General features: G+C 35.5%; 2 protein-coding genes across 2 annotated transcripts; one reads left to right on the top strand and one right to left on the bottom strand.

Annotated features, from left to right (window-relative positions):
• Positions 1-441: 441 nt before the first annotated feature.
• Positions 442-6981, bottom strand: LOC141832203 (uncharacterized). Its single transcript, XM_074719693.1, has 7 exons — positions 5664-6981; positions 4588-4709; positions 3289-3924; positions 2913-3201; positions 2342-2504; positions 768-870; positions 442-691 (listed from the first exon to the last, which is right to left on the bottom strand). Exons 1-7 carry the CDS (start codon positions 6777-6779, stop codon positions 574-576), a joined length of 2547 nt encoding a protein of 848 aa, XP_074575794.1. The 5' UTR covers positions 6780-6981; the 3' UTR covers positions 442-573.
• Positions 6982-16352: 9371 nt separating this feature from the next.
• Positions 16353-18799, top strand: LOC141848701 (E3 ubiquitin-protein ligase RMA1H1-like). Its single transcript, XM_074736750.1, has 2 exons — positions 16353-16485; positions 18002-18799. Exon 2 carries the CDS (start codon positions 18080-18082, stop codon positions 18686-18688), a length of 609 nt encoding a protein of 202 aa, XP_074592851.1. The 5' UTR covers positions 16353-16485; positions 18002-18079; the 3' UTR covers positions 18689-18799.
• Positions 18800-20610: the final 1811 nt, after the last annotated feature.

Below are 20610 nucleotides of genomic sequence, written 5' to 3' on the forward strand. Positions count from 1 at the left end.
GAAGTTGAAGGATGTGAAGAAAAGTGGGCAGTGCGGTGGTAGAGAAGAAGATAGAAGAAGGTGTTTCTTGGTGGTCCTAGTGGTGGTGAAGAGTTTGTTGTTGACCCGTCTCTAACTATCTGACTCATCTATCTCCTACTCCTCTTGTTTGGTTACCTAAATATTCATTATTTTTATCCTTATTTCCTAATATTTTCATGACCCGGTTAAACGAGTTAGATGTTCCCTTGCGGTTGGCCCAATTTTAACACACCGTTTTATAAATATATGAAAGAGAGATAGATGAGCTCATAACAAAAGAATAGTATAGATGTATACCTCGATTTTCATGGTTTGAGTTTACACAAAGGTGCAAATTTTGCCAAGTCCACTCGTAACGTTTTGCGGCTCCAGGGGCATCGTCGAGAAACAAAACAAGAAAGAAACACCAAGGAACAAAAATTAATATTAAAAACCCAACGCGCTATGAATGAATAGATAAACAACACAAAACTCGACATTTCAGAGCATTTACAATTCACAAAATTCAGGAAGCAGAAGCTTACTCCCCTTCGGCACAGCGAAGCTCTTAAGCTAGTTGATGGAGTAGGCCCTGACGACCTCGACGATGGGCGCACGGCACAAGGGGCACTTGCTTCCAGCTTTGACCAACTCATGAGCACACTTTGAGCAAGTGCACATATGGCCACATCTGTTCCAAGGGAGGGGAGGAAAATGAGAGCATGTTGGGGTTTATATTTCTATCTGGAGGAAGAGATGATTCAGACCTGTAAAGAAGAGAGTCGATATGGTTATCGCAACAGACACAGCAGGTCCCTTTTCCAACTTGATTCAATTTGAATCCATCGATAGGTGCTTCCTCACTGCAGCCTGCATCATGCCACAGACTGATGTTAGATTCAAAGAGAGGGACTTTATTTTTTGGTGGCATAATAAGAAAGATGACGATATGTCCTGGGTTATTATCAAAATAAAACAAATGAAAATTTATCCAAAGTATGTGTCCAATGAAAACTTGTATCAACTTGGATTAGCTAATCTAGCTTGAGATAATTGGCTTGGATTAAGCTCTAGTTGTAGACACGTAGTAAGAAAATACAACAAAAAAGGAACAAAAATAATAAAGGGAGATGAGTAATTAAATAAGTGCATTTTTGCGTCAAACATCAGCGTCAGTTAGGTCCAAAATTTACTAAACAGAAGAGGACAAATTAGCGTGGGGTTACCTCTAGAATTTGTCAAACATGAGCACATGCGAAACCAGAGCGTGCAATTTCATTAAATAAAGAATATGCATAAGAGAATATTGCTAACTGCAGACACTAGGTTCAAATACTTGGCTGGAAGATAAGAGAGAGTGACAACAAGATTACGCAAATTTGGGAACTCCTAATTTTGTGAGGCTTACCCTCCTCTCCCCTATGACAATCTATCATAGGAACAAAACACCATACAGTGAAAAGAACATGCCAATCTTTCAGTAAAGGGGTTTAGACCATGGTTGGTAACCATCCCAATTGTCCGAGTTGGATCAACATCGGCTATTAGCAATGGTTATTTTTTCTGAGAAGTCAAAATTTGATAAAGCTTATAGAGAAATTTAGACAAAAAAAAATCAATGCAAGTAGCTGGAAACTATTCAATAGTAATATAAAATTGATGAAATTCATTGAAATATTGAGTGAAAGTCAATGAAATCGAGTTAATATCTGATCAAACTGAGATAACTTTGAAAACTTTCACCAATCAAGCCTTACCTTTAATTAGAACTTGATTCTTAGAGAGCAATAAAGAAACAGTAGTTGTTTCCCTCTAAAATTCATTGTCCGTATTTAGACTTTGATGCTTTATCCATCTTTCCCTCAAGGGAGGTAATTATGGATTGGGAGAGAACACAATAATCTCTATCGGGCAACAAGGATTATGAAATTGCCCTTCAATGAAAAGCTATTTAGGCGCCTGACTGAACCTTATAACACTAAATATAAAATGTGACATTATTTGTATATTGTATTTTTAATAATTGGATACATAATGACATATCGTAGACATTTTTTTAAAAAGATTTCAGATCATCTATTATAATCCATATATTATTTTTCTATATCGTTCTCATTCTTTTTCTTTTTTCCACTGATTCCCATTTCACCAATCCTAGCAATATGATACAACTGACATTTAAGTTTTTTGACTATCCAACCCTGACATCAATTTTGACAGCTATAGTTTGGGCAAATGCACAGCACAAATACTTTAAAGTCAACACTCTTGACAGGGGCTTCAACACAACAAATCTTCACAATAATTCAATGATAAAAAATTAAGAAGAAGCAACACTGACCTTTGCCATAAGGCCGATTCAAAGCTGCAGAGACTTCCTGTCGAACTGCACGTTGTAACTCCACTTGCATTTCCATGCAAGCTTCCAGCATTCGTTGCATATTATTCATTCCCAGTTGCATCCTAGCAATTTCTGCCTTGAAGTCATTGAGAGCATCCCATTCCTGCACATAAACCATTATGTTTAGCTTGGATGCAAAAGCAATATATCAAAAAGTGATATATAAAACATTATTAATAGTCTTAATTTCACTGTTAAAATGTCATTAATAATGCCCATCCAGGAAAATGGCAAAACATTGTATTTACCAAATAACCAGGAGAAGAAGCATTACCAATAAAAATTTTTAGAAATAGTGGAAAGATAAGGACGCAATAGAGTGATGGTATAATGATGAAACCAACAAATGCCAGAGTTCAAACCAGCAAAAAAAAAAAAGGAAAGAGAGAGCAGATGATAATAATGGATTTTAGAATCAAGTGCCATCATAAAGCACCAGTTTCATGGTTGTCTATACTGACTGCAAAAATTAGATAATTTATTGTACAACTATAGAAGGAAGATGCCGCACAATTTCTGAGCGATGCATGTTTTGCCTAGCCCAATTGTTCATATGAGTCCCAGAGTGCCAAAGTGGTGGTCTTGATAGAAAACGTGGAGGTGGAAACACATTAGACCTCCTAGTAGCCCGAGTTGGACCATCTCTTCTCTCATCCCCATCTTCTTCGGGTGTAATGGTAGGCAATGGTCTGCCTATATCCCAGTCAAATGGAGTTGTGCCTTGTCGTTGAACATAGGATTGTATTAATTGGTCTAAACTTTCACGAAATCCACTGTGAAGAAGGTTAGAAACACTCCTCCTGCAACAAAATAATTCAGCACAAGGATAATGAAAATACAATAACCAGTAATGGTAAAATACCAGGAGTGAAAATAATTAGTCATACCTACTAAGGAGTTCCCTAAGCTCCATACTGTATACACGTTCATCATCAGAAGGGATAAATCTGTTGACTCTTCTAATAGGACTAGGCCTTCGATCTGTTGCAGGATCTTCCTGTTCATCCTGCCAGTTTTCGGCAATATCAGGAGGTTCATCCTCATGCCATTCTTCATGAACTTCATGTAGAGGACTATCTTCTCCAACATCATACCCAGTGGTTTCCAATGGCCAATCTTGATCCATGTTTTCCTGCCAGTTTGCATTGAAATCCTCAAGGGCTCCCCTGGTTTCTTCGGGCCAATCAACTATAGTAACAACAGTAGTTGGTTCCCAGCCAACTCTATCATGACCAGTATCTTCTCCTTGTTGCTCAACTACATCAGCAGGAGTTCCCTGCATATCATGAGTATCAACATGATGGCTACTCTCCAACCCAAGCATCTCTTCTCTCTCTGCTGTTTGGTTAATGTTAATATCCTCACTAGATTGAGCAGCCTCATCAGTATTGATGCTAGATAAATATGTTACACTACTGGCTAGAAATTGATCCGTCATAGAAATGCTTTCATTAGCTGAAGAATCAGGCTGGCCTGTTGCTTCATCATGAACAGAATTCTCTAATTGAAAGTAAATACCCTCTCTGTTCACATGAGACATAATATCAAAACAACATGATAATATGAGAAAGAACAATGGCATCCCACATCAAGGATGTCCCAACAAAGTATTAACCTACAAAAACTCCTCAAGCAACAATATAGAGCATAAAATTAATTAAGCATCTGTGAATATGAAATGCATGTAGTAGATTGTATAGGGAATCACGAAAATAATGTGAAAGAAGCTTCAAAACCAAATGCTCTCAAGTAATACAAGGGAGAGATACAAAGGTTATACAGAGTTCATGGCTATGCAGTAATTTGGTTAATTAGCAGTGGATCAAAAAATTTAGACTACAACTTTGATTGGCTCATATTTACTCTAATTGGAGGTGACAGAATATACAAGAAGGTCATTTCCTTCTAGTTTGAACAGCAAAACGGATATTATGATGCAATCGAGCTCTGTTATTCAGAAAGACAAACAATATATGATTACAATAACAGACCGTACTCAAGTTGCAAAATAAAATACAACCAATGCTTCTAATTTTCGTTGGCACAACAATAATAAATAAAAGACAAGGTTTTGAAGATAGCTAAAATTAACTACAACTATAAGAACTACATGATACATAGTAAAATCATCAGAAGTTGATAACTATATTGTAGATAAGAATGATTCAACAAATAGATGGTGTTACCTTAGACCAGACACATGATGATGTTGCCTCAACTGACCTAATTCTCTTTCTGCAATTGAAGGCGACCTCTCTTGGTCATCTGTCATTACACCATTTCTTAAAAATCGCCCCCTCAGCAATACCTGTGAAATCAGAGAAGTTTAGATTTTAAAAAGCTGCATAAATGACTCCATGAATTTTCAGATAGCATCAAAAATTGTAATATGCTCGAAGAGAGTAATTCATATCAGAGAATCTACAAAAGAAATGCTGAGAGGATTTTGATATTTAGAACAACCAAGGTCAATTAGGTTAATGAGCATAAAAATCAGCCTCAAGATACCAATAATTCATGTTGAAAAACCAAACTAAGGCTATGAATTAATGTCAACGCACAGAAGGTGAATAGATAACTACAGTAATTTCAATGCATGTAAGAAGCCTTCATATTTATATATGAATATTCCTACTTCCAAGTTCGTTTTCCTCATTAGTCAAACAGTTTGATTGACAATTTGGGCTGTCAACTTGCCTCTGAATTTAAGAACAATTTGGGCTCATTGCAGATTTGCAGCATCTACAGAAACATTAACTTTAGTGCTTTATTAACCACAAAATTGAAGCAGAAAACAAGAACCTTATCTTTTAAGTTAAACAAACCTCTATTACATACAAAGATCATATTAACTTTAAAAGAAATAAAACAGCCCTAAGGTCCCAAACTAACAGCTTGACAAACAAAACGAAATTAAGAATTAGATAAGATGTGGCCTAAAAAAACCAAAGGTAATGTTAACTTATCCTATAACATAAATATTTTTTGCATAAGAGACCTTAGCTTTTCAATATATACCAAACAACCAACACGCTAATAACATGCAATTTACTTTTATGCTTTGAAAAACTTTGGCAGTTCAATAATTCTCTTATAGAAGAAACAAAGTCAGAATATTCTACTGTCATCTGACTTGGTTGCCTTTTGTTTTTTTGTTTAATTGGTTGCCCTTTCGGAATGGTTCCTGTTAAAAGTCAGCTCCTTACACACCCAAATGATGCTATACAATTTGTAAAGAAGATGTATAACATGATCAAATTACTTGAATGCGATTGCGGTGAGCAAACCCTGAAACTGGATGATGCTCTGATAATGCCTGGAGCTCATTCTGCCTTTCCGATGCCATCCTCATGATTAACTCGAGTCGAGCTTGTCTGCCCCGCAACCCCAGCAATTCCCTTCTCACAAGCTCAGGACGGCCATCAGTTACAGACTCATTTCTTTCCCTCTGCCTTTCCTCCCTCCAACTAGAACGGGTATCTCTCGGTTGCTGACTCGTCATCTGCACCCACTCTCTCATCAATCTCACTCTCTCCCTTTCAAGTTCCCCTAGCCCATGCGCCCTCAGCGTCTCATTGCTGCGGGCAATCCTAGATGCTGATTCTGCATTCTCACTCTCCGTCATCCAACCGCGCACTGTCTGTCGCACCCTCTCCCTTACCGCGTCATCAAGGTCAGGAGACTGTTCCCGACTTGATCCCCGATCATCCTCATCCACTGCACCCCGTCTAGAAGAGGAGTCTGTATGTCCGTGAGCCCACTGTGCGTATCCAGTATACTCACTCTCGCTTGCTGTAACCAAGCTGCCATCCAGCTCATTCCGGCCTTCCAAAGGAAGCCGAGCACGAAGTGCAGACACCGCCGCGGTGCTCCTACGCTCCGCCCTCGCAGCAGCCGTCATGTCCTCAAGCTCCCGCCACATCTGCAGCATCGACGACGCACGAGAAACAACTGGACGCTCCACCGCGGTGACAGCCGACGGCGACCTGCGGGACTCCCTGAGAAAGGAAGGATCGAGCATGGACACAGTGTGGAGACCTGCCAGCGCCATCAGCTCAGACTCGCGGTTCCGCCGCTCCATGGTGGTAATCATTTCCTCAGCCCGGCGCGCGACCCACCGGCTGAACACCCGCGAGTGTCGGCGCGCCGCGGACGAGGACTCAGCCAGGTCGTCGTCATCAAGATCGGACCGGCGGCGCCTTCGGGCGGCGAGCTGCTCGGCCTCGATCGTATTTCCCTCCTCATCGTCCTCGCCGCCCCCCGCCGCGCAGGAGGAGGAGAGCCCGGGGCCCATGCAACCGTCGAAGCGGTAGCGCACGAACTCTTCGAGTCCGCACCGGAACTCCAGATCGGCCTCCCTGTGCCGGAACTCCGCCATGGCTGGAGCTGCCCTTTTCCTCGCTGGATCAGGGTCGTCGATCGAGAAAGCAAAAGGGAGAAAGCGCCAGGCGATTGGAGATGCTGCTCCCGGCGACGATCTCAATCCCGCGCGGCCGTTGAAATCGACGGGAGAGGCGATCAAACACCAAGAACAAACCCTAATAACACGCAATCTCCAGAGGATTAAATCGAGATCAAAAGCAAGCAGCAGCAGTAGAAATTAAAGAGAAATAGAAGACGACGGAGAGAAATTAAATGCGCACTCACGTGATATCGTTACTCTTTTATCACCTAACTAAACCCCTTCGTTCTGAGAAAGTAGGAAGTAGTTAACACAAGGAAAAGGGGTAGATTTTTGAGGTAATCAGGGTGAACATATCAAACCACACAATTGGAAACTTAATCATCATGTCGTCCACTTCATACATCAGAAAGCGGCAGCTGGACTCCACGTGGATTTATATATAATGCCTCCGCAAATATTATCTCAAATATAGTTTATTAGGTGATTTTTTTTTAATTATTTTTTTATTGTTTTTTAATAACTATTTTTTTAATGAATTTGTTGATCGATCTTTCTTTCGGCTACAGTGTCTCTATTGCTGCGTGAGCGAATAATTAGAGTGGAGCCACATTTGTATTAAGTCAATTTGTAGCATTAATTAGGCTCTAATTATTTGGATGTTAGAATTTCGATCTAGGCCATAACGAGCTTCTTTGTCAACATAAAAACACCACCATGGACTATTGAGATATGATTGTGATATATATTTTTGCATTTTAATTTTTTTTTCATATATTCCTATATATATATTTCTTTTATATGACTAAACTTCTCAAAATATTAATCAATTAATCAACTGACTACCGACATTAGGACTATGGATTAAAGAGACATTAGGTAATTTAATCATTATAATTTCAGTGTGTTAGATCAATGATGACCTTTTGGCTTTCTTTCATTGATATCAGCCAACTATTGCACCGACTAAATTTCAGTAGTTTGTGAATTTTTAAAAATAGGTAAAGATGCATCCTTCTATGCCAACATTAATTTTAAAATAATTTCAAAATCGGACACCTGAAATTGTTTACAAATTGAATTGAATGTACTTTAATAGTAGGTCAATTTTGAAGGCTAAAGTAGAATATTAAAAATATGCTTTTTTATTTTTTTTCTTTTCAAATTAATGCAACAATGGAATAATAATTAAGATTTTCAATATTATATACGAATTAATTGTATCTCTAACACGATCATGTCTTTTGCTGCCACTTGATAAAAGAAAAGTCCAAGCTAAACATGGTCTAATTGTATTCTTTGACACGATCGTGTTTGATCGACCATAGATATTCAGCAGCCAACATGACCTGACCTGACCATACTTATCAACAAGGTCCTGGCATGGTGGCGGCATCCCAAACCTAGAAGGCTTTGTGATGTTGACGGACCTGAGTTTTAAGAGGTCATAACTTTTTACTCGAGTTAAACTATGAGACTTTTAATATTTATCAAATTAAAGTTCATTCATAGCTCTACAAATGGTTACAATATACCCTATAATAGCCCAGTCTAAGGCTAAAAATTCGTTTAAAATCTTTTTAGATATTTCAAATAATTTTTATTATTACATTAAGGTTATTTTTATCTTTTGCATCGTTCACAATAAGAAATTCAGAATTAGCGATGGAAGTGAATTTCCATCGCTAAATTAGCAACGGAAATAAAAATCCATCTCTAATTTAGCGACAGAAGTTAAATTCTATCATTATTTTATAATTAAGCAATAGAAGTTAATTTTCATCTCCAAATTAGCGACGGAAGTTTATTTTCCGTCGCTATATTAGTGATGAAAGTTTATTCCGTCGCTAATTTAGCTATAAAAATTAACTTCCGTTGCTAAAATCATGATTTTTAGGATTTCGGCCCGATTCTTTTTCCCTCGTCCAGATCTCTCCATTCGATCTTTGACGTTCCCGACTCCCTGGCATTCTTGACTCTCCGGCGTTGGGCCAGGCTCAGCCAAGCTCGTCGTGGTCAGGTCTAGCGTAAGCGAGCTCATCTGACCTTTTTACTTCATGTCGTGTGTGCACGTTGGATAGGATATTAAGGTTTAGGGTTTTAAAGACATATATAGTGTACTTGTGTTTGTTTTAATATGCAACTCCTCTCCTCGCAGTTGTCCGAGAAACCTCGTTCTAGAAATTCTGAATTTGTTCTTTCATTTATATTATAAGTGTTATTTTTTCTGCCATTTATATTATACATCATTTTTTTGTTTGTATTGACACTAGATGTTTTTTTTCCTATCATTTGTATTGACACTAGATGATTGTAATGATGTTATAGAGTTTGTTGTTAAATTTGAATTATATGATTTGTGTATGATTATTAGTGCGCGATACCAAAGCTAAATTTATGTTTAGAATAACTCGCCGATCACGTGCTCGACCTCCCTATACAACCTAATCAATCCTTTCATCATTATTTTTATAGAATAGTAGAACTTTTTCATTATTATAATGCAACCAACATTATAATAAGTATTATTAATTTAAAGTTGATGCATATAATTTAGTAGAGTGCTTAAAGGATAATTTTTTTCTTTTCTCACTCTTATTTTTTAAAATACTATGTTACTTATTAATCAATATTAACTTTTATTTGTTGGACTTAAAAATTTATTGGACATGCAAATTTATTGGACTTAAAAATTTGTAGGACTTACAAATTTAAAAAGGTTAATATTAACTATTATTTGTTAGACTTGCAAATTTAAAATAAATAGGATAATATTAACCTTATCAAAAATAAAAATACATCGTGTAAGTTCTAGTGATTTAATTAAACTTTATATAGCTTGGTTGCTCGGTAGCTTGGTCGGCCACGACTTTGTACTTGTTTCCTTGCTTAGCCATAATATTAAGGTTCAAACTCAAACTAAATGTTTAGTTTAAGTTTAAATGTTATTGATAGTATTAAGTCTAAGTGCTTAAGAATTTATTTAAACTATCTACAAGTTTAGTAATTAACATATTATTTTTATTAAATAGAAATTTATTATTCCAGAAGGTTACAATGTATATGAATAAAACTTGAATGTACAATAGATTAGAAAATAGATTTATCTGAGCTGAATATTATGTTGGAGTTGAAGAGTTTGTGAACTTTACTAAAAGTCATCCAGAATGCATGAATGATGCAGAGTTACGTTGTCTGTGTAATCATTGCAAATATAGAAATAAAACATTTTGTGATAAGAATACTGTGAAAGTACATATATGTAGAAATGATTTTGTTCCAAATTACTACAATTGATATTGCCATAGGGAGCCTTATCTGTTTGATCCAATTGAAACTTCGACTGCTTCTTCATCTGGCACAACTACTCTAGGGGAATCAACATCCAATGAGAATGTAATGCAATTAATAGTTTAAGACTCGATGAATGTAGTTGATCATTCCAATGTAGATGAAATACTAACACTTGAAGTTCAACAACTATATGACATGTTAAGGTTAGTGAAAGAGAAGTATGGGAATATATTCCATTTGGTTATTCCCAACTATCAGCTACTGCAAGATTATTGAACATCAAGCTAGCTCATCATTTCATAGAATGATGTTACGATGATATTTGTCAATTGATATCAAAGTTGCTTCCTACTGATCACCAAATGACTACAATATAAAGAAATTGGTGAATGATTTAAGTTTGTCCGTAGAGAAGATTGATTGTTGTATAAACAACTGCATGATATATTGGAATGAGAATAGTGAACTGATTGAATGTAGAATCTACACTCACTCTCGTTATAAGCATCATAGTTGTATATCAGGGAAGAAAAAGAAAAATATCGCATAGAAGGCTATGTATTATTTTCCATTAACTGTTAGACTTCAACACTTGTATGCATCTGCGCGCATAGCTTGCTACATGAGGTGGCATCATGAGCATGTGTACGAAGGAGGTATAATGTGTCATCCTTGTGACTCCCTTGCATGGAAACATCTTGATACAATATTTTTCTCCTTTGCAATGGAATCACGGAATGTGAGATTGTGACTTTCTGTAGATGCATTTCAACTATTTGGTCAGTCGAGATAGCAATATTCATCTTGGTCAGTTATATTAACACCCTATAATTTACCACCATGGATGTGTATGAAAGATGAATTTATATTTCTGACTGTGCTTATTCCAGCTGGTTCAACGAAACTAAGAGAAGATAAATATTTTCTTGCAACCTCTAATTGTCGAGTTTAATGAATTATGGAATGTAGGATCAAAGACTTATGATGTTGTAAGTAAAACCAATTTTACCTTTCATGCTACCTTATTATGGACAATTAATGATTTTCTAACATACTCAATGTTATCGGGATGGAACACGGCTAGTAAATTAACATGCCCACATTGCATAATAGAGTCTAATGCATTTTTATTACAATGCAGTGGGAAGGTGTCTTGGTTTGATAATCACCATAAATTTTTACCAATTGAATACCCTTTTAGGAGAAATAAAAGAAATTTTATAAAGAATATTATAGTCAAAAAACTTACGTCAACAATCAAGTCAGTTGCAGAAATCATTGACCAAATAGACAGTTATATATTTCTACCAGTATATGAGTCAAATTCTGATGAGATAAATAAATATATTATTAGAATATGCAAATGTAGTTGGAAGAAAAGAAACATTTTCTGGGAGTTGTTATATTGAAAGTATTTATTGAGTCGATGTAATTTAGATGTGATGCATGTAGAGAAATTTTTTTCGATAGTATCTTCAATATAGTGATATATGTTCCTGGAAGAACTAAAGACACTGTAAAATTATGTGAGGAATTAAAATGATTGGTTAATAGACCTGAGTTACATTAGAATAAAACAACAAATCAATTTTCAAAGGCTTGTTATACATTAAACAGAGAAGATAAACAAGCTTTATGTAATTGGTTGAAATAAATCAAATTCCCTGATGTGTATGCTTCCAATATGACCTGATGTGTGAATATGAATAAATTAAAAAAGTTTGGAGTAAAGAGTCATGACTGTTATGTGTTCATGTAAAGATTTATTCTAATAGCTTTTCATGACCTGCTATCTAATAATGTTTAACAAACACTTATAAAATTGAGTTTATTTTTCAGAATTTTATCTGCTAGGTGTATTATGATGACCGATATGCTTAAGCTAGAAACTGATATAGTTGTCATACTATGTAAGCTTGAACGCATATTTTCATCAAATTTTTTAATTCAATGGAACATCTACCCATTCACCTTCCTTACGAGGCAGAACTAGTCAATCCTGTACAGTATAGATGGATATATCCATTTGAATCATTTTTGAAGAAATTAAAGAATAATATTCATAACAAAACAAGAGTCGAGGGGTCAATATGTAATGTCTATTTGATTGAAGAAACAATTTCTTTCTACTCATATTATTTTGCTAATAATGTCAAAATCAGACATTACAAGTCTCCTAGAAATTCTGATGATACTCAGCCGATTGACCCAATGATACTTTCTATTTTTAAATTTCTTGGTAAGCCAATTGAGACATCTATTTCAAGATTGTTAAATCAACAAGCATACCATGCTGCAAGAATATACATATTCCGGAGGTCAAATCCAACATAAGGTGAGTTGATTGATATAATCAAACACTAATCCCTTTTTGTATGTTTGACATCCCAATTGTCTAAAATTTATCTTTCATCCATCACTGCTTCTACGAATAACAACTTTAGTATCAAAATCGATCAATAGTGCAAGTGAGAAAGAGGAAAAGTTAACAACGAAATTTACATTATGGTTTCAAATCTATGTAAGTTAGAGAATAAATAATTTTTCATACATCAGTATCAAATTTTCATCTAATTTATATCATACTTACTATTGTAGATGAACGATCATAGAATATCAAATGTGGAAGATGAAAAGATAATCAATTTTGCATCTGGACCTCTCTGTAAGATACAAGTGTATCTGGTTACTACGTTAATGACTTTAAATTCTACATGGCACAACAGGATTTACGCAGACTAACCTTTAATTCAAGCATTTACATAAAAGGATCTATCAATAATAATAATTCTGAGTTTGATTATTACGGAAAACTTGAAGAAATCATCAAGGTTGAATATCCTACCTTATCCATAAAAACGTATATGTTATTCAAATATTCTTGGTATGATCCGACTCCCAGAACAGGTACCAAAATATATTCAAACTATAATTTAGTTGAGATTAATGCAAATAAAAGGTTCAACAAGTTTGAACCTTTCATTTTTACAGTCCAAGCAGGTCATGTTTTCTATTTTGAATATCCGACGAAGGCAAGAAGAGCTAGTGAATGGTTAGCAATTTGTCGAATGAAGGGTCGCTCGACCATAAAAATAATGAACTCCATCATGACCCAACACCATGATGTATTTCAAAATGTACAACTAGAGATACATTTAGTAAATTTCAAGATTCAATCAACATCTGCCTTACTTGTAGATGCTAATGTACCTTACCAAGAGATAGATGATGGAGAGATGTCCAATAGTGAGGAGCTTGTTGAACTAACTAAGCCTAGCGAGGAGGAACCTGAAATGTTAATGTTGATGATTTATATTGTAATGATGATTGAATATTAGCATTATTGTAATTAAGTTAGAACAAGTTAAAAATGTTTGTTTTAGCTATATGTAAATCTCACTAATGATTTATTTATTATTTTAAATGTATATGTGTTATAATGTTATTGTGCAGATATAGATATATCAGATCAGACATCAGTATCAGGGTGGTCAGACTATCTTACGAGTTATTGGCGGTTGATAAGAATTGGTGTTATTAGTAATTTTCAATTCATACATTTTTTATAATATATGTTTAATATTTATATATTTTGTAATGTAGTTTTACTCCAGAGGGCCATCGAGTTTTGACGTATATATCTAGTGAATTTAGAAAAAGAGTGTGTCTTTCTAGTACTACATGAAGGAAAAAGAGTGTGTCTTTCTAGTAATATATGAAGGCATGTAGATGAGGGTCTGCGAGATTTTTACTACTAAAAGTTTTTGGTAAGTCATTTTTATTATCAAGAGCTTTAATTGTTTATACAAATGGCAAAAAAAATATACCTGGGAGCCAGGGTACGAGGAGACATTTAAAGAAATATGGAATAATGTCTGTGCCAAACTCTATAAGGATTTGTTATACAAATACAGAAAAAAGACGTAAGACCATCTTTTATCCCAGATGAATATGCTTAGGCTGCATGACAATCCATTTGAGCTGTAGAAAGATGACAGCCAAATTCAGTGATAGCTCGTGCCAACAGAAACACCGAGTTGGCTGGCCTTAGCATCGGATCAACGAAGCATATAGCTAGATCTCGTTCTATCATCGAGCATGCTATGGACTTGGTGAGTTTATAATTAATATATTTATATTAAAATTATTTAATTAACAATGATTTATTTTAATGTAATTGTATTATTTAATATTTAAGAATATGAGCTACAACGACCTCCTACTTATTGAGAGATTTTTACCAAGATCCACAAGTCAAAGGATGACACATTTGTTGATCCTCGATCACATGCATTAAATGTAAGAATTTAAAATTTAAATTTATTTAACTGTTAACAATGATGATTTTTTTTTATTTTTTATATGAATTTATTTTTAAATAGCATGAAATGATTGTCAGAGTTATATAGGTGTCTCAGCCTGATAGAGAGGGATGTGAGATGTAGACTTTATCTACCGATCAGGTTAATGAGATCTATTATGATGTGGTCGGTGGAAGGAATAAAAGCTTCACCCTCTATGATCTTGGGTCCCAGACAAGAGTCATTTATGATCGTGTGATGGCACCTAGGACCAGGAGTCATCCCAGCAAATCATCTACTAGGGTAGAAGCCCTAGAGTAAGAAAATCAAGCATTGAAGAATTGACTCTCCTTTTTAGAGCAAGAATTTCAAAAGTCTCGCCAAGCTCAGTTGAGATATGAGGAAATTGGATGGGAAATACAGGAATTCATGGCTCGTATGAATCAAACGTCGTATGACTTTGACTCTTAGGAAACTCAGGACCCTCACGACTCTCAGAACCCTAATTAGTAGTTGCATGATAGGTATGTTAATATTTTTAATTTTTTTTTGTTTAATTATCACTCGTGAACATGCAAATTAAATTTATTAACTTTAACTTTTCGTTATTAATAATCTAGCTTATTATATTTTTTACAGAATTTTATACTACTAGTTATATATTTTAGATATTTCATAGGTTGTGATTGTATTGAGACATTTGATATGTTATGATTATATTTAAATATTTGATATATTGTGATTGTATTGAGATATTTGATATTTGTGATTGTATCGTGATTTGATAAGTTTAACTTGAGATATTTGAGTGAATTCATTTGTTATATTTGATATGTTAACAACATTGTAATTGTATTGTCATTGTGATTAGTTTAAGGTAATATTGGTTAATTTGTTATATCGTGATTGGTTAAGTTGTATCGTAATTAGATTGGTTTAACTTATATCGTAATTGGATTGGTTAAGTTGTATTGTGACTGGATTGGTTTAACTTGTATCATAATTGGATTTGTTTAACTTGTATCATAATTGGATTTAATTTGTTTAACTTGTATCGTGATTGAATTAGTTAAGATGTTGAATTTGATAAGTTTTTGAATTGGTTAACTTGTTATATCATGATTGTTTAAGTTGTTGTATCCTTATTGAATTGGTTTAACTTTTATTGTTATTGGATTAGATTGTCTCATGTTAGATTGGTTTGTGATTGTATTATTATTTATTGCAATGTAATTGTATTATTGTATATTAGATTATATGTATTATTAAAACTATCGTTTGTGATGGTTTATGATTATTTATGTAAATGTAAACAGGAAACATACGAAAACAGACAGATGCTGAAAAAAATTGAGAAATATTAATGATGAAAAATTAAATCCGTCACTAACGTTAATGATGAATTAAAAATTTCATCGCTAAATTAGGAACAGAACAATATCTTCCGTTTACGATCTTAGCGACGGATAATTTAAATAAATTTTATTTTTTTTATTTTTTTAAATTTATAAAATACTAAATATTTTTTAAATTAAACATATAAAAAGTAATATGAATCTCTCTCTGTATCTTACGTAAACGTAACTGTTTCTAAATTCAAAAGATATTCATTCAGAATCTTCTTCTATAGATTTTCTTTTTATTTTTTTCCTCAAAATTCTTCTATATATTTCTCTAAAATCTTTCTATCATGCATTTAATAGAAAATTTTTAAATACATAATCCGTTAAATTAAACCGATTTATTTTAACCATTTATTTAGGAGAAAAATACGTATAAACACATTCATTTGTTAATTAATATCTCGAACGCTCCGTCGAAAATTAAAAAAAAAAAATCTGTTTTCCCTCGCGATTTGAGGCACGTGCGAAATTTGGGGTGGCTGTAACCGTCGCACTCGCAAGGAGTCCTCGCCCAGTAACGCCGCTGCGTCTTCCCTTCTCTCGACGTCGCCGTCACCCATCGGGTCCTCCGCCACTTCGCTTCCATCTCATCGTTGGCGATTTTGATCCATCGCTGCATTCGACGTCTCGTCTATCGGGATGCCCGGATCTAGCCACTTGGTTCTTTTGTGCGTGTCGAAATAGGTATGCCGATCGATCGCTCTTCCTTGCTTCTCTAATCTTTTGCTTCATGTTGTTTGTTGCGTTTTCGCTCTCCTTCTTTGATCGCTTCCTTTGTTTCGCTTTTCACATTGATTTTGTTGGACGCTAACTACAAAAAGATTGACTTTTTGTTCGATCAAATTGGTTTTATTTCTTTCTTAGGATCATAATCGAAGGGCCGACGGGCTTTTATTCGGTGCCTATGGCAGTGATGATACCCATATCGGATTTGCTTTCCTTTCGAAGATATCGTCTCCATGAAAAATTTGGGATTTTGCCTTTTTGATTTGGTTGATAATTAACCAAAGGCTCTTTGGTGAGTTCGTTGGTGTTTGCAAACTCTGGCATTCATTTTCTGACCCAAAATAACTCTTTGTTTCCTCCGTTTTTCATAATTACCCTCTTTTACTTAGTGTTTGTAGTTGTACAGAACAAGTTTTGAATCAATATAAATCCCGACAAAGAACTGGGTATAATCTTGAAGTAAAGTGTAAACCAAAAATATATAGAATCATTGTGTTGGTGCAGTGGTTGGGACATTCTCTGACGAAATGGTAGATTTTAGTTTTGAATTCTCATAGCAACAATCTTCCTTACCTAATTGCTATCCTAATTCCATATATTTTATTCTTATAAAAATATAGAACAAATTCATAATCCTGTTGTCTAGGTCAATCCGTTTGAATGCCTCAACCATTTGACCAATTGAAAATTGAAATAATAACCTTGCTGGTTCATTCTTCGATCTGCTTCTGTAAACGTTGCTTGTGGTTTTATTCCTTGGATCCCAATGCTGCTACTCATAGGTGTGAAAGGAGAATTGTGCTTACTCATTTTTCTAGATGGAGTAACAAGAAGTTCCCTACTCAACTTCTCTTTCACCAGTTCAAATTCTATTTTAGTGTTCTTGATTATGCTTCTAAAACCTTCATTGCTAATGCATTCCATCCCAATATGTGAGCTTCAGAAAAATAGTTTAAAAAAAATTAAACCATTCGCATCCAGTGATTTCTTATTCCTGTGACTGCGCACAGACTTGGTTTTCTTTTTTACTGCAATCAGACTTTGGTGAGAAGCATGCAGTTTTTTTTATTAATTGTTTGAGTTCATATGCTTTAGAAAAATGAAGAGAAAGCAACTTCGCATTTCCTTCAATTATTATATCTAGGTTTTTAGTACTCTGATGCTGATACTTCAGCTGTTTGTAGGTGCAAGTCCATCATAGAACGCAAAAATGTTCTTTATTTTAACTTTGATGAGTACTGATTGAGTCAATAAACAATATGGATGCTCTGGGAAGCTTCATACATACTTTGTCACTATTATTTTTTTATGAAATCTGGTCACTAGATTTTTGAAACAAGATACATGGATGGAACTTGGATTTGGATAATTGTGACTCATCTGTGGTCCACCATATTCCACCTTAAGCATGAAACTTATCTTCTTGTCTGATCATTGTCCCAACTTCTATTTAAACTGGTTTTTTGTTCTTCAGGATTACAAAGTGTGAATGAATGGAAGCTGAATACATCCCCCAACCCTGCAACCCTCATGCTTGCTATTTCAACAGACGATGGAGAAGTCTCAGGCACACAACAGATCAGATGGCACTGCTCCGGTGACGGCCATGACCGGTCGCTTTGACTGCAACATCTGTCTCGACTTGGTGGTGGATCCGGTGGTCACCCTCTGTGGCCATCTCTATTGCTGGCCTTGCATCTACAAGTGGATGCAAGTGGAGAGCATGTCTCACCGGCAGTGCCCTGTGTGCAAGGCCTTCCTCTCTCGGGACACCATCGTGCCACTGTTTGGTCGAGGCAGGGACAGCAGTCCAAAAGTGGCTCAAGGCATTCCGCACCGTCCTGCCATTAACTTCAACCATGATAGCACAGCCAGCAATTTGACACAACAGTCTCAGTTTCAGCAGCAGCAGCAGCAGCACCAGCACCACCAGCACCACTTGAATGATAGTATTGCCTATGTCGATTCTTCGTTGCTGACTACCGGCATTGGTGGTTTGGCATTTTGGATACTGCCTTGGCTGCACAGTCGTCGGTATGTTCTCACATTGAGTGGCAACAATCCGAGGCTTCAAAGGCAAGAATTGCAGGTGGAGAGCTCACTGCATCAGATATGGGTCTTCCTCTTCTTCTGTGCAGTGGTGTGTTTGCTGGTGTTCTAAATCTCTGCAATAGCTTGCATTTCAGAGATTCGATTGTGGATGAAAATTAGCACGAACTAGCGATGACTTCTGTGATGAATTCAGCTAGCAAAATGTATACTTCAATTACAAGTTAATTTATATTAATTAAAGAAACTATGAGTTTGATAAAATGCATAAATTGTGTATGAATGACCCATCAGCAGTTCATACAATAGATGAAATCTTCAAGTAACCAACCTGTTGTCAAGTTGTGAAAGCTCTTCTACCTTATCCTCTGTTCCTGTTGAGATCACCTCATGGACTTGTCACCGGCCACTTGTCATGGGAGCTGACCGTGTGGGGAGAGGAGAGGACAACGAGCTTCACGATCCTGCAAGAACAGAGAGGATGAAAATGGAAATCAGAGGTGTCTTGGCTCTACCACTCCGACGCTCAAGTCAATTTTTGAATCAACCCAACAAGAAGGAAAAAAGTGGAACTTAATTGAGAGAGCGCAATGGGTGTGCGTGCGCATACCTGTATCTGCAAGCAGTGGGAGTTATATAGAAGAGGGTGAGAGAATGAGAGAAAACTTGTCTTGTCTTTAATTAGGTAGAATATTCATGGACGGATATTCTGTCAGGCGAGATGCCCTATCCAAGTAAGGAAAATATTCCATCGCCGCTTTGGCAGCCAAAAGTCATATCATCCATCAGCCTACTGTGCCATCACACTGCCTTAATGGGGATAGATTAATCATAACATCACATGGTGGCCTATATCCTCCTGGTGACGGCTTAGTTAATCGAGGAAAATAAACGGAGTTGGCTAAGTACTAGTCAGGGCATTCGTCGGTGAAGGAAGATCGATCGTCAAGTTCCGAGCCGATTCATTGAGTTGGGTGTTGGACGCCGACCTGAACCTCCTTCTGAGTTGAACTTGGATGCTAGAGCTAAGCAAGATATTGGGCGGGGAGGTGATTGAGTTGTGAGGGGTGAGACCTATCGCCGAGTCGAATGTAAGAGCCTGAGCCAAGACAATGCTGCCGAGTCATCTACCCGGCTTAATCGGGGCGCTGGGGCCAAGTTGCCGAGCTGAGGGATAGGGTTTATTCAATTGGCTTGGAGAACACATTGCGAGTCAAACGTGTCATCTAACATGCCCGCAAGTTGAGTCAAATCTTGACCTTCTTAACCTAATCCCTTTGACCCACAACATCCTCTATAACTTTAGGATTAAAAATTAATATACAAAAAGATTTTTATATAGTAATTTGGATCTAAATTATTAAACAAACATTTTGGAGTCATTTGACACTTATAAAAATATCAGTGGGATTCCAAGACACATAATTTATCCTTTACAAATTTAGTAAATTCATATTCCTTCCTTATTCTCTATCCTTTTAAAAAAAATTCTTTCGAAAATATCTTTTATTCTAATATTATTGTAGCAACTATCACTATAATACTTAGAAATTATTTTATAACTGTTATAATATGTTAGGATGAGTTTATAATTTAATTTAATTAAAGTAAATCGATAATTTTTTATGTTGTAGCAACTACCGATAATTACTACACATTGTAGCTAAATCCTAAATCCTAAAATTTTAAACTCTAATAAATTTTTAATTTTGAATACTATATATCAAAATACTTTTTATCAGCTTGATCAAAATTATTTAAACTTAATTAAAATCACTTTAAAATATTTATAAAAATTATTAAGTAAATATGCTATAATACTACAATAATATTATATTAGGCGTTACATATACATTATAGCATCTACCTAATAATTTCTATACGTTGTAAATGCCACAATAGCGCTATTATAATAACATTGAAATAAAAAATATTTTGAAAATAAAATATTTAATAGAGCTTCCTTTTGATTTTTATCCTAAAATATGTATAGAATAAGAAAGAGAGAATTTGGTCATTTTTCCCTGCTAGGTG

This window comes from Curcuma longa, chromosome 1 (genome assembly GCF_044706935.1).
Source record: "Curcuma longa cultivar G26 ecotype Majalengka, Jawa Barat chromosome 1, ITB_CL_G26_1.1, whole genome shotgun sequence".
NCBI lineage: Eukaryota > Viridiplantae > Streptophyta > Magnoliopsida > Zingiberales > Zingiberaceae > Curcuma > Curcuma longa.

What these genes read in the sequence shown, in the direction of transcription:
- LOC141832203 (XM_074719693.1), bottom strand. Translation starts at nt 6,779, where the DNA reads ATGGCGGAGTTCCGGCACAGGGAGGCCGATCTGGAGTTCCGGTGCGGA. An exon ending in CTCACCGCAATCGCATTCAA is followed by an intron (nt 4,710 to 5,663) that starts GTAATTTGATCA and finishes CTGATTTCACAG; the next exon opens with GTATTGCTGAGGGGGCGATT. An exon ending in ATCGACTCTCTTCTTTACAG is followed by an intron (nt 692 to 767) that starts GTCTGAATCATC and finishes CCCTTGGAACAG; the next exon opens with ATGTGGCCATATGTGCACTT.
- LOC141848701 (XM_074736750.1), top strand. Translation starts at nt 18,080, where the DNA reads ATGGAGAAGTCTCAGGCACACAACAGATCAGATGGCACTGCTCCGGTG.